The 13,081-nt window shown below is 46.1% G+C and overlaps 1 protein-coding gene across 3 annotated transcripts in view; it reads left to right on the forward strand.

The window, feature by feature from the left end:
* Window positions 1–13,081, forward strand: part of SLC30A4 (solute carrier family 30 member 4) — a 38,227-nt gene that overhangs the window by 10,526 nt on the left and 14,620 nt on the right. For all 3 annotated transcript variants that reach the window (XM_053272656.1, XM_053272654.1, XM_053272655.1), the window contains exons 2-3: window positions 317–872; window positions 8,709–8,855. In XM_053272656.1, the coding sequence (XP_053128631.1) occupies window positions 476–872; window positions 8,709–8,855 (544 nt within the window). In that variant the 5' untranslated portion in view covers window positions 317–475. The remainder of the gene's footprint in view (window positions 1–316; window positions 873–8,708; window positions 8,856–13,081) is intronic.

The following is a 13,081-nucleotide window of genomic DNA, read 5'->3' on the forward strand; positions in this document are numbered from 1 at the left end:
GAAAGGAAGAATGCCTCTTGGGTTGGATGCGCCCCTGTTGGGTTTTTGATGGCGCTGTAGTGCTTGCTGCTCTCCTTGGGGATCTAGTCCACATCTCTGGCGCTTTGCTAGAGTGATGATCCAAGCGGGCAAGACTCTGCCCCGCGGAGTCTACAGTCAATATTTTGGCCAAGGGAGAGGAGAGCAGAGGGAGGCATGGAATAGCAGGCTGGGCATCTTCCAATCAGGCTGTCGTAAACCTTCCGATTACCATAGAGTTGGCATGGGCAGAGTTCTGCTTTCCGAGGACTAATCTCCATCTGTTTGCATGCTGTAGCTTTGATTTGTCAACGAACCTGACCGTCGCCACATCTGGATTCTCCAGGAGAAGAAATGAACCCAGCCACTGGTGAAACGAAGCGTCCCGGCCTGTGAGGAGAAGTCTCCTGTGGATAGATACCTGTAGCCAAGTACCGTTGCTGGTCGCTCACCTACTATGGCCCACATTCAAATCTGGAACAGCATCAAGTCTCTGCGCAGAAAGAACGACGACCCTTTGAACGACTGCAGTGCCTTTGATTTTTCGGACGAGCTTGACGACGATGACCCACGGTACAGCAGAATGCAAGCCGTGGCCTCTGATGACAGTACCGATACCATGGTGGACATTTCTGCCAACGGTCCCCATTTAGGACCCCTTTCTGACGATGAGTCCTTGCTGGACAGGGCCATTGCTCTGCGGGGCACCCAGACTGGACCTGGTAGAGACCCTAACAGAGACCCCTGTGACAACTGCAACAGACAGAGAGAACTGCTCAAGCAAAGGAAAGTGAAGAGGCAGCTGTTCCTAGCGGCTGTTCTCTATTTCCTCTTTATGACGGGGGAACTTATAGGTAAGGCTCCGGGTGTTACCGTTAAGGGAGATTCTGTGATTGCTTTGTAGTATCTCAGTGCCTTGGGATGGGCTTTTAAGTATTGACTCAGTGGGACAGTCCATTGCCAAGCTGGTGATATCGCATTGCGAAAAGGCAGCAAGTTCAGAGAGCATCTTGAGTAGGCAAAATCGGTGTGCCAGGAAAGAAAGGGGCATTGCCAGCTTCAGTAAATGCAGTTAACGTTGACAAATTCCGCTAAATTGTGTTTCCAGCTTTAAGGAAAGAATCCACTCGATTTGCTGATCTTTTCAGAAGAGGATAGAGGTAGCTTTGTAAAACTATCAGAGCATACGAAAGTCATAACAGCTACTCTGTCCACGTGTACTCTGTCACACGGCAGCTTTACTCATGGGTGGGATGATTCTTTGCCTTCAAATGCATCCCTAGGCAATTGGCTGTCTCTTAATCTCTGTACAACTTGCTCTGAAACTTTCCAGTAGGATAATCCAAGGAAGTTACTTGGTCAGCAGTCATGTGATCCAGTAAGCTTGCTGAAGCTAAACAGATTTATATCTGTTTAGGGCCTGGATGAGTGACTTCCATGGGAACTCATGGTTGCCACCTTGAGTTCCTCGATGGAAGAAGAAACAGGTTATTAATGAGATGCAAAGTTGTAGCTAAATCATCTGGAAAATAAATGAGACTGAAATTAGCTGCAACTTTATCCAGTTCCATTAATCTAATTGAGACCTGATTGAAACTAACTTTTTTCTGGATTATGCCCATTGTGGTGTTACATGCATGTAGTTCATACTCTTTACCCAGTTCCTTAAACTTGTAATTCTTGAGTAGATAGACACTCAACAAAAAGTCTCGTTACCCTTGGCCTGGATTTATAACTGCAAATTGTATTAGATGTCATTTTTGTTCACTTCGCGCTCTATGTGGGGCTGCCTTTGTACGTAGTCCGGACACTGCAATTGGTACAGAATGTGGCAGCCAGGTTGGTCTCTGGATCATCTCGAAGAGACCATATTACTCCTATATGAAAAGTGTGACACTGGCTGCCAATAAGTTTCCGGGGAAAGTACAAGGTGCTGGTTATAACCTATACCAGCTTAGGCTCTGGGTATCTAAGAGAATGTCTCCTTCTCTGTGAGTTTCATCGCCCACTGAGATCATCCAGAGAGGTCTGCCTTCAGCCGCCACCAGCTCGTCTGGGACTCTGTTGCTGCCTCGGGAATGCACTCATTGCTGAGAAGAGAGCCTTCCCGTCTCTGACAACTTTCAAAAAGTCATTAAAGACTTACCTTTTCACCCAGGCCTTTTAATGTAATTGTCATTTTAAACTGTTCTTACTTGTTTTTATGTTAGCCGCCCAGAGATGGAAGCTTGGGGCAGCGTAGCAATTCGATTAAATACATAACATCACAGTAGAGATGCCGGGATTTATTGTCCTGAATGTAAACATGTGTGGGTTTTTTTGGTAAACTTATAAAATTATCCAAGTGTCTTTGCCACAGTCCAGGACAGATCTGGTTTTGCTTAAACTCCATTGATTTCATTGGGACTTAAAGTGTGCCTCGCTGTGAACTGGATTGTAGCCAGTTTTTTTAAAAAAACTACAATGCAAAGTGATAAAGGCTTCTGCAGCTAGTAATCTAGTAATGCGATTTCTTCTATTGGTTCTCTTGTTAATTTGGATTCCTGGATCTTTCCCTGTAGACCAGTATACCCCTTGGATTAATTATTTCTCTATTCTGAGAGATAAGTGGCACCTTTAATGCAGCTAATTGGAATGAAGTGATTGAACACCTCTGAACTTAATTACATAATATAGGGTAATTTCATTAACTAATAGCTGAGGGGAATATGGTCATTGTGTATTGCAGCATATTGCTTCCTCAATAATAATATTTTTATTTATTTATTCATTCATTCGGTTTCTATACCACCCTTCCAAAAATGGCTCATGGCTTACACAGAGAAATAATAAAGTATTGTTATTATTACATTTATATCCTGCTCTTCCTCCAAGGAGCCCAGAGCGGTGTACTACATACTTAAGTTTATCTTTCACAACAACCCTGTGAAGTAGGTTAGGCTGAGAGAGAAGTGACTGGCCCAGAGTCACCCAGCTAGTCTCATGGCTGAATGGGGATTTGAACTCGGGTCTCCCTGGTCCTAGTCCAGCACTCTAACCACTACACCACGCTGGCTGAATAAGATGGATCCCTGTCCCCAAAGGGCTCACAGTCTAAAAGAAATATAAGATATATACCCACAAGAGTCACTGGAGGTGCTGTGCTGGGGGTGGATAGGGCCATTTTCTTCCCCTCCTCCCTAATAATAATAATAATAAAGTTTTATTATTATTTTTATTTATTTATTTATTTTACACAGTCAGACAGGTGTTATTGACTGGTTTGTTTTATCCAGACATCGAGTTCTTCCCAAGGACCTGGGATGTCAATGTTGTTGCTATTATCCATCTTATTTATTTGCTATTTCTCTGTGTAAACCTCCCTGAGCCATTTTTGAAAGGGCAGTATAGAAATTGAATGAATAAATAATTTGTTAGCTGCCCTATAACAAATTTTTCCCTGGGTGGCTTACAACACAACATTAAAACATGAGATAAAAACATACACACATTAAATCATAAAATACCAAAAAGTGGGAGGGGGGAAGAAAATACAAAATACAATACAAAAACAATTTAAAACACTTTTTAAAAAAGCTAGCTGCTTGGACTGAAGTCCAGCAATCTGGATCCATGCTCCACGTGGGGCTTTCCAATTGCCAATGAACAGAGGAGAAATGCCATGGCCTTCTGAGTTCTGCTTGCACGTGACCCCATGCATGTGCAGGTCTGGACTGCTACTTTTTTCGTGTTTAAATCATGATGTTTTTCTAGAATGCTAGATTAATCTTCGCACATGCCTTGTGTGGCTTTTTGTCGGCCAGGCCCAAGCGAACATTGGTTTCCTGTTATGCATGTGCACAGTCACGTGCACAAAACCGAAGTCTGTAGATTCGCAGTTCTTCCCAGATAATTGCTTGGTACCCAATACTAATAAGGCAAAGCTGCTTTCAGGTAAAAGCTTTGATGTTCAGGTGTGCTGATTCAGCATGCCTGATAACTACCCCCGAAATAAACAAATCCTGGGAACTGTAAATCCTCCTGCTGATCCCTTCCAGTCTAAATGATGGTTCAGATTAAGACAAGGTGACAACACTACCTTGTTGGTCTCTGTTTAGTTTTGTACCTCCCACTCCCTTGCCGTTTACGGCTACGGTACTCAACCAACCATGGAGCGAGCTGCTGTCTGGACAGTCCAGACGGCGCTGTATCCAGGCACAAGCTAAGTAAGCTACAGTTTAGGGCTCTACATGATTGGTTGAAAAAGGCTCTACATGATTGGTTGAAGCTCTACATGATTGGTTGAAAAAACAAAGATGGCGGAGGGAGACTCTAAAACTGGTCTTGTGGCACAATTGGAGAGCTGGGGTCTTCTGTTAGCAATGATGAATTGTCCTCTTTGCTAAGCAGGGTACACCCTGGTTTGCATTTGAATGGGAGATTCCATGTGAGCACTGCAAGATTTTCCCTGCAGGGGATAGGCTGCTCTGGGTAGAGCACTTGCATGCAGAGGTTCCAAGTTCCCTCCCTGGCATCTCCAATCAGGGCTGCCTGCAACCCTGGGGAAGCTGCTGCCAGTCTGTGTAGACAATATTGAGCTAGATTGACCAGTGGTCTGACTCGGTATATGGCAGCTTCCTATGTTCCTAAAACAGTGAAGACTGCCCTTTTTATTCAGACTTTTAGCCAATGAGCTGTTCCTCTCAAATTTTTAGCTGCATTTGTTCTGTGTTTAGGTTTTTATTGAATCTATCTTGTTAACAGCCCTGGTGCTTTAGGGCGAAGGGCGATATATATATAAAAATAAAGCAGACGTTATCATCCTAATAAGTCAAAAATATACTCTTATGGTTGCACAATTGTTTATCCTACTGAGTTTATAAATCAGTGCAGAAATAAGTGTAAATCCTATCAAAGCTTTATGGGGCCAGGGCCCAGTTTAGACTAACTTCGCTGCAGTTATAGGCAGCATTTGCCTCAGAGGTGAGCGACATGCTGAGGCGAAACTTCCGAGCTGTTTTGTAATGTTGCGGGGCCTTTTAAGCTTGATATAGCTTAGGGCCTCAGCATGTTGTAATCCATCCCTGAATCCAGAAGCCACTAGCCCTGATGAATGGCTACGTTGGGTCATAACAGCATTAATAGCTTCTGGTCCGTAGGCTGCTGTCAGCAAGTGTTTCTCCATTAGTCATCCACTTGGATATCATTGTTGCCTAACTGGAAATGGTGGCAGGTTCCTGATTCCAGGCTTTCAATATGGGATGGGGAAATCCCTAGCTGGCATTTCACCAGCCCTGAACGCACAAGGTGGCCTGGTTCTTCAGGCAAGACTCTCTCTCTGGGCGTTGGCAAATAGTCATTTACCTCATGGGGGTATGATAAAGATGGTCACAAGACAATGCATATGGAGTGCTGTGAATGCTAGAAAGCACTAGACAAATGCCAAGTTGCTGTTATCTCTGTGTAGGAAGCGAATTTTGTTTGAATGACCGTTAATGGAGCTGAGAGAGAGAGAGAGAGAGAGGTGGGGAATATCTTCCAGTGCTCACACATGGAGTCTCCCATCCAAATGCAAACCAATGTGGACCCTGCTTAGTCTTGTGGTAGCAAGCATGGCTTGTTCCCTTAGCTAATCACAGTATGCCCTGGTTGCATATTAATGGGAGACTAATGTGTGAGCACTGTGAGATATTCCCCTCAGGGGATGGAGCTGCTCTGGGAAGAGCATCTAGGTTCCAAGTTCCCTCCCTGGCAGCATCTCCAAGACAGGGCTGAGAGAGACTCCTGCCTGCAACCTTGCAGAAGCTGCTGCCAGTCAGTGTACTGAGCTAGATAGATCAATGGTCGGACTCAGTATATGGCAGCTTCCTGTGTTCCTAACCCCTAGTCTAATCACTGTCTAAACTAAAGGCCATCAACAATATTTTGTGGCGATTAATTCCTTAAATGCAGTTATGGATTGTGTGAAGAATGTTATTTTGCCAAATCTGGGTATGCAGTAGTCTGTCTCATTGGGACTGCTCCGAACCCTGCCATTGAGAGGAAGGGAAGCTTCTCTCTATCAAGTCCATAATGGTATGCTAAGTAGCTGGTTTTTGTGGCGAAGGAGCATTACAGTCAGACAGAGGAAGAACTGTTGTCATGAGACTTCTGCAATGGGAAGGAAGATCCCTAATTGTGACTCAAATGGGGACAATTCTTCTTCTCATTTCCTTTTAGGTCTATTGCAGATAACTAGCATGTATTGCATTTGGGCAGTCTGGGCTAGTAATTTCTGCCGATTTATTGACACGTGCTTTGATAAGACACAGTCCTTGCATCTCTGAAAGTGCTTTTCCAGGGGAACCTGAGATAGGAATCTGAGCTGAATGTCTAGCAGCAGAAATTAAAGGTGTCCAGCCGCCTAGAAGCCCCTGGGCAGTCAGGTTAACCGAAGCAGGCCTGGGGCCATGAATTGATGAACTGTCAACCTGCTGGTCAGATAACTCCCAGCTGAGCTCACCACCTCCGTGGAAAGTTTGTTCTGTACAGCTGACTCACCCCCTTCTCTCTCCCCACTCCTGTTACGGAGTCCTGAATATCCTGAGCAGCTTGTGAAGGGGTTTGTGATCAGCCGCCCATGAGATGGGCTGTTGACCTTCATGGCTCACTGAAGACAGCCATGAGACATCAGGCTTATTATTGACTGGGATGTTGCCTTTTTGAAGTCTCTGTTTATACAAAAGGGCAAGAGGATCTTTTTTTTCTTTTCAAGAGAAAGCATGGCATATGCAATGGCTTGAAAAACAAGTTTTGGGTTGTCAACCCAAACCATGTTTGGGTTGACAACATGGTGTTGAGCCTTATTCTGGGCTTCCAAATCTCTGTGGATCCGTGTGTGTGTGTGTGTGTGTGTGTGCGCGCGCACGCTCGCTCGCTCGCTCGCTCTATCTTTCCTCTCTCTGCACTCACAGAGGCAAGATAATTTCACTAAGTCTGCACAATGGATAGGCATGTGTTGGCTGAAAAATTTGGGAGCAGAATGCTGATGAAACAGTTGGTCCTTTAACGAAAGCTGTGCATGTTTCAACAGGGTCTGCACTGAGGATTGCATTGGCTGGTGCCATTTACTCAGAGTAGTCTCCTTAGAATCTGTGGAGTTGCTCTGTGGACTGCAGTCACAGTAATATAGGGAAATTTATATAATCTATTGTTTATTTATTTATTTAAAATATTTATATCCTGCCCCTCCAGTACACTACTGCTCGGGGTGGCTCCTAACAATAAAATTAACCAAATTGAGTAAACAAGTTAAAAGTCAGGTTAAGAACCACGATTAGTATAAAGTTCAAATTAAAAAATATATTTTAAAAGCTAAAAACTGAGAGTTATAAAAACTAAAGGACTACCAGATATAGCCATAAATTGAGCATTAAAAAGCCTAATATAAGGTGTGTTTTTAGTTTTTTAAAAACACCAAGGGAGGGAGCATGGCGAAGCTCTTCCGGGAGGGCGTTCCAAAGCTGAGGGGCCACAACCGAAAAGGCCCTGTATAAATCCCTTGGGAAACTGTTTGTTCGAATAAAGGTTTCCAAGTTGGGATGTCTCTGTGTCTGATGCTAGTTTATCTGTACTTGTTGCCATGGATCTCTTTAAGTTTGGGTTTGCTCACAAGTAGTCGGTGAAAGTTGTGTTCAAAAACTGTAATAAGTTTTCCTGCTTCAGCACATGGTATACTGCAGCAAAAGCTTTAGAAGGGGTTTGTCTAGGACTGTTGGTATATAGGACCACTTCACAAGCTTACTACTTCTGGTGTGCAACTTAAACGTAATGGGCAAAGGCCGCAAACCCGTGAATAGAGATGTGCACGGAACTGGCTCCCTTTGAGCTGCTGGTGGGGAAGGGGTGGCTTTAAGGATGGGGGAGGGTGCACTTACCCACCCACCACCGCACTTCTCCCTCCAGCCGGCGCTCTGCATAAATAGTCGGGTAGGGTGGCAGCATACCTCCTTGCCACCATGTTTCAGTGACCAGAAGTGCCATGTGTGTGTCGCGGGAGCATGTCGTGCGTGCATGCGACGTGCGTGTGCCTGCCTGTGACATGCGCATGTGTGCACGGCACTTCCGGTCACTGAAACAACGGGGTGGCAAGGAGGTATGCTGCTGCCCCATCGGACTATTTATGCACAGAGCACTGGAGGGGGAAGCGCAGCGGAGGGGTGTGTGTAAGTACACCCTCCCCCATTCTTAAAGCCACCCCACATTCGAACCAGTTCGAACCAGGGGTTCCGAACCTGTTCGGCATTCTAAGAGTAGAACGCTGAACAGGTTTGTGCACACCCCTACACGTGAATCCTACTTGTACACTTTGCAGGGAACTGCAGTTTTCCTCCATGTGAAAAAGCCCTTAATTCAGAAGCTCCTGTTAGACAACAGATGGTAAACCAGGTTATGTAAACTGGAAACTGCTGATCAGGATGAGATAATACTGGATCTTTGAATATATTATTATTATATTATATGTGTATTATTATGTATGCCTTAAATTTTGGTCTATGACCGCAAATAAACATCATGATGATGATGAGAAGCTCCTAAACTGGGGTCCCCTCCCCAGAGGCTGCTGGGAGTTGTAGCCCAGCAACATCATCTGATCTGGGGACTTAGGTTTGGGAAACTCCTGCCTTAATGTTTGCCTAACCTTTTCTCTCCTCTTAAACTTGTGTGTTAAGGTGGATACGTTGCCAATAGCCTCGCAATCATGACGGATGCGCTTCATATGTTAACGGACCTCAGTGGCATTATTTTGACCCTCCTTGCTTTGTGGCTGTCTGGGAAATCGCCCACAAAAAGGTTCACCTTTGGATTTCATCGCTTAGGTAGGTGACCTTTCCGTTGTCTCTTATAAGAGGGCTGGGTATGCTAATTAACAGTCGAACTTGCCGCTTAGGTCAACCTAGAAAGGGTGGGTAAGTATCAGTAGTAAATCTACAAGCAGCACAACCTGTTATGGCAGGGACTGTCAGATTGTGGGAGCTATTTTAAAATGTTGATGTATGGACCTAGGCAGTGGGCAGTTACAGCAAGGAGAGTGTGTGTGTGAAGGATTTGGGGTCCACCTTTACCTGCAGTGTATGTGTGTACATACCTGTGCTCATACGTCACTATTTTGGTCTCTGCTCAAGACCTCTGAGATGCACAGTGATCCATATGCAGTGATGTGTATGGTGGGGGGCTACAAGGCTTCTTGTGACCTGAGTTTTACAGCCTGCTTCATAGATGTACAAAGCAGATAAAATGCAGGGTTTATATGTAGTGCAGTACAGAACATTCTCTTCTCCATAACGTTCAGTGAATCCATGTTCTCTCCCCCTCCTCTCTCCCACAAATGGGCCATCTGAAACGCAAGGGACGAATGCGAAGGCCCAAGTGAACTTTTCGAGAGTCTGTTTTTACTTGAAGGTGGGAGGAGGGTCATGGCTTGTATGTTGACGATCCACGGCCTTGGGAGAGTAGGGTGTGTCTCCTGCCAGAGCTACCCACCGTCAGGTGCTGGCAGGTGACCTCCTACGCCATCTGCACTCTGTTCGGACTGCAATCCTGGGAGTCTGAGCTCTAGACTTCAGTGGCACCATCTCAGCTGCAGCACCAGTTAGCTGGTCCAAAGGGCCGGTCTGGGAGCACCAGCCCGTAGAAAGCCTTCCGTAAGAGCTTTTTGTCAAGCCCCTCTGATAATTAGGTCTGCAGCCACAGCCCTGGACAGCAGTCCAGCTGCAGAGCAGAGTCTTGATATGGACACGGGCAGACGGACTAGCTCACGTCAAAGTTTTTATTAGCAACTTGCCAACTACTTCTTCAGACCAAGAAACTCGCTGGTAATTGTGAGGACCTGCCTAGTGCTCTCTTCCTGATTGCTCCCACAGTTCCTGACTCTGACATGACTTGACCTCACACTGGCCTCTGGGCCCTGATCTGTGTCTTCCTGAAACTCCACTGTGCCTGTGTTGGACCACACCCCCATCTCCACACTCTAGTCTGGCAGCCAGCTTCATGGCATCCCATAACCTGAGACACACCCTTTCTGAGGCCCGACAGAGCAATGTTGTCCATTATCCGCTGGGTCTAGTTCACCTGTCATTGGGAAAAAAAAGGTCCCACAACTGAACCATTAGATTCTCTGATCCTACTTGTTCACGTGACTTACGTGGGTAAGACAAGCATCCTACCCACCTGCAGGGATGGTTGACACTGCCACTTGTCAGTTGTGTGCGAGTAAAACCAAGGTAGGCGGCAGGGAGTGTGATCTGCTAAGCCTCAACTAGGTAGGACGGTTTCCCCTTCTACCTCATTCAGAGGCTTGGGACAGAATCTGGGTAGGATGTACTGGGTAGGATGCACTAGCAACAGTCATGCTCCCTGCCTCCTACCTTGCTTTTTACTCGCACGTGACTAAAGATTGGGAGTGTGTACACAGCTCCCAGAGGTGGGTAGGATGCTTGTCCTACCCATTCAGTGGCTGTGTGAACACCCCTGTTGTGTGGCTTGTGCAGCACCAGCTTATTGCTGTTCTCTGCTTGAGCCTGTTTTGGCCCTAGGTGGGAGCCAGTGCCGATGTGGCCCCCTCTTCCTCCCATCACTGGCCTCAGCCACTGGGGCATATGGCCACTGCCGGCTGTTTGCAGGGCTGGGCCCTTCCACCTCTGACAAAGCTGTGGTCTCGGTCCAGCGCACAGCTGAGGACACAGTTCAGCCTCCTTGAATTCACAGGAGCTGAGCCTTCAAAGTTGCACCCTAGAGCAGGGATTCTCAATGTTGGGTCCCCAGATGTTGTTGGACTTCAACTCCCATAATCCCCAGCCCCAGTGGCCTTTGGTTGGGGATTATGGCAGTTGAAGTCCAATAAGAATGAGAATCCCTGCCCTAGAGCATGGGCGTGTCTTTACAAACTGTTACCTCAGAGAAGGACCCCAATTTGGGGAGGAGAGCTGGTCTTGTGGTAGCAAACATGAATTATTATTATTATTTTATTATTTTTTACATTTATATCCTGCTCTTCCTCCAAGGAGCCCAGAGCGGTGTACTACATACTTGAGTTTCTCCTCACAACAACCCTGTGAAGTAGGTTAGGATTGAATTGACCCCTCTGCTAAGCAGGGTTCGCCTGGTTGCATTTGAATGGGAGACAACTTGTGAGCACTGTAAGAAATTCCCCTTAGGGGTGGGGTTACTCTGGGAAGAGCATCTGCAAGTCCCAGGTTCCCTCCCTGGCAGCATCTCCAAGTCAGGGCTGAGAGAGCCTCCTGCCTGTAACCTTGGAGAAGCTGCTGCCAGTCAGTGTAGACAATACTGAGCTAGCTGGACCAGTGGTCTGACTCAGTATATGGCAGCTTCCTATGAGCCACAAACCGCTTGCCAGCATAGCAGTTCCTAGAAAAGAAAGTTATTAAACAAAAAATGCATGCTTCAATTCAATACAATGACCCTGTTCTAATCCTTCCAGCCTTCCTTAGGCTGGTCTCTGGTCACTTTTACTCAGTTCACTCTTCACATGGCTTCTGTTTAAAGCTATGCTTGGATTCCACCCCCCGCCCCCACTCCAGCACTGATATGCCCCAAATTGTAAAGGGGCCCAGGGGAGCTGCATAATAACCCTAAGCACTGGGGTGTAGAGAAATGCCTTTGAAATCGGCTTTTGGCCCCCGTGGGGTTGTGTTTCAGTCATAAGGATACTCATTCCACAAAATTAAAAACTCTTGAAAGAAAGGTTTGGTTGCTGCCAAGTTCTTTATTGTTTGATCCCCAGGAAGATTTGCTGTTATACAGTATAGTACAGTATGGCTTTAATAATGCATTGATGGGGTAATACTGTAGGGCTGATGAGGAGGAGAATGTCTCTATCTGGGAGCAGAGTGCTTGGCAGACAAAATAATGAAATGTAACCCTCCTCCAGGATGGAGTGAAAGGAGACTTTGGAAATAGCCTGCAAACCATATTGGCACTGAAGAACTCTTAAGACGGGGACAGAGCTGAAAGTTTGAGTTAAAGCCCCCATATTTAGACAGGACCCTTCCTCCTCTAACATTCCAACCAAATTAGCCTATAATAACGAAGAAAAGCCTATGATTGCTTTGCACAGAGGTTATATTGTAGCCAATAAGATAAATCTTTGTTGTGCAGTCACGGCTGATGTAAAAAAGCCCATCTTTATATAACAGGAACTTTCAAATGTGTGTTCTGGGGAATCCCAGGATTCCTTAGAATTGTGATATTTATGATTTTTCAAGTGGAGATGGTGATCCCTTTCAGTGTGTTCTCTAATATATATTTATTTCATCTGTGTGCGGAATGAGTTTTGTTCTGGGCTGCAGTATCAAGGTAGTATATGTGCACTCAGAGTGGGGCCTTCCTGATTCAGCCTGAGCGGGATCTAAAATTAACTGAGTGGACATCAAAAAAATTGTGAGCATGTGTACACCTTAGAGGGAACACTAGTCCTTCTGGCAAAAAAACCAACAGTCCTGCATTATGAGAGACATTCCCTACTGTACCTCTGCACAGGCTCTTTGCTTGTCTCAGTATTGGGATGGCCTTCTGAGAGATGGACCCCTCTCTTAAGAGCCCCAAGAGGAAAGCCCTGGGAAGAACTACACTTCCCAGCATGCTATGCACACCTTCCAAGATGGTACCGGGGCTCAAGAGGGCTCAGTTTCCCTTAAAGGAGTCCAATCAGCACTGATGGGCAAGGCACAGCATTGTACAGTGGGAATGGGAATTTCTGCATGCTGCCAGTGGGGCTGTGCAGAGTATTCAGCTTTGGCCAAAGCTTCACATAGGCCCAGGAGACACACTTAGGGTTGTCGGAGGCCGCCACTGGCTCCTGGGAGTCTTATCCAGGAGTCCTTGGAGAGGACAGATCCGTTTCCCTGAAAAACAGCATGCCTGCCATTGCCTCTTGCCAGTCTTCCCCAGTGACATGGAGCTGTAGGGGAGTTGAGATACAGTCTGTGGCACTTGCTCTGTTTCTGTGGGGCAACAGTACGGCCTAACAAGCTTGGCCCCACTTGAACAGAGCAGGTAGCTCTGAACACGCAACACAGGATCTCTC

The sequence above is a fragment of the Hemicordylus capensis genome, chromosome 10 (genome assembly GCF_027244095.1).
Source record: "Hemicordylus capensis ecotype Gifberg chromosome 10, rHemCap1.1.pri, whole genome shotgun sequence".
Taxonomy (NCBI): domain Eukaryota; kingdom Metazoa; phylum Chordata; class Lepidosauria; order Squamata; family Cordylidae; genus Hemicordylus; species Hemicordylus capensis.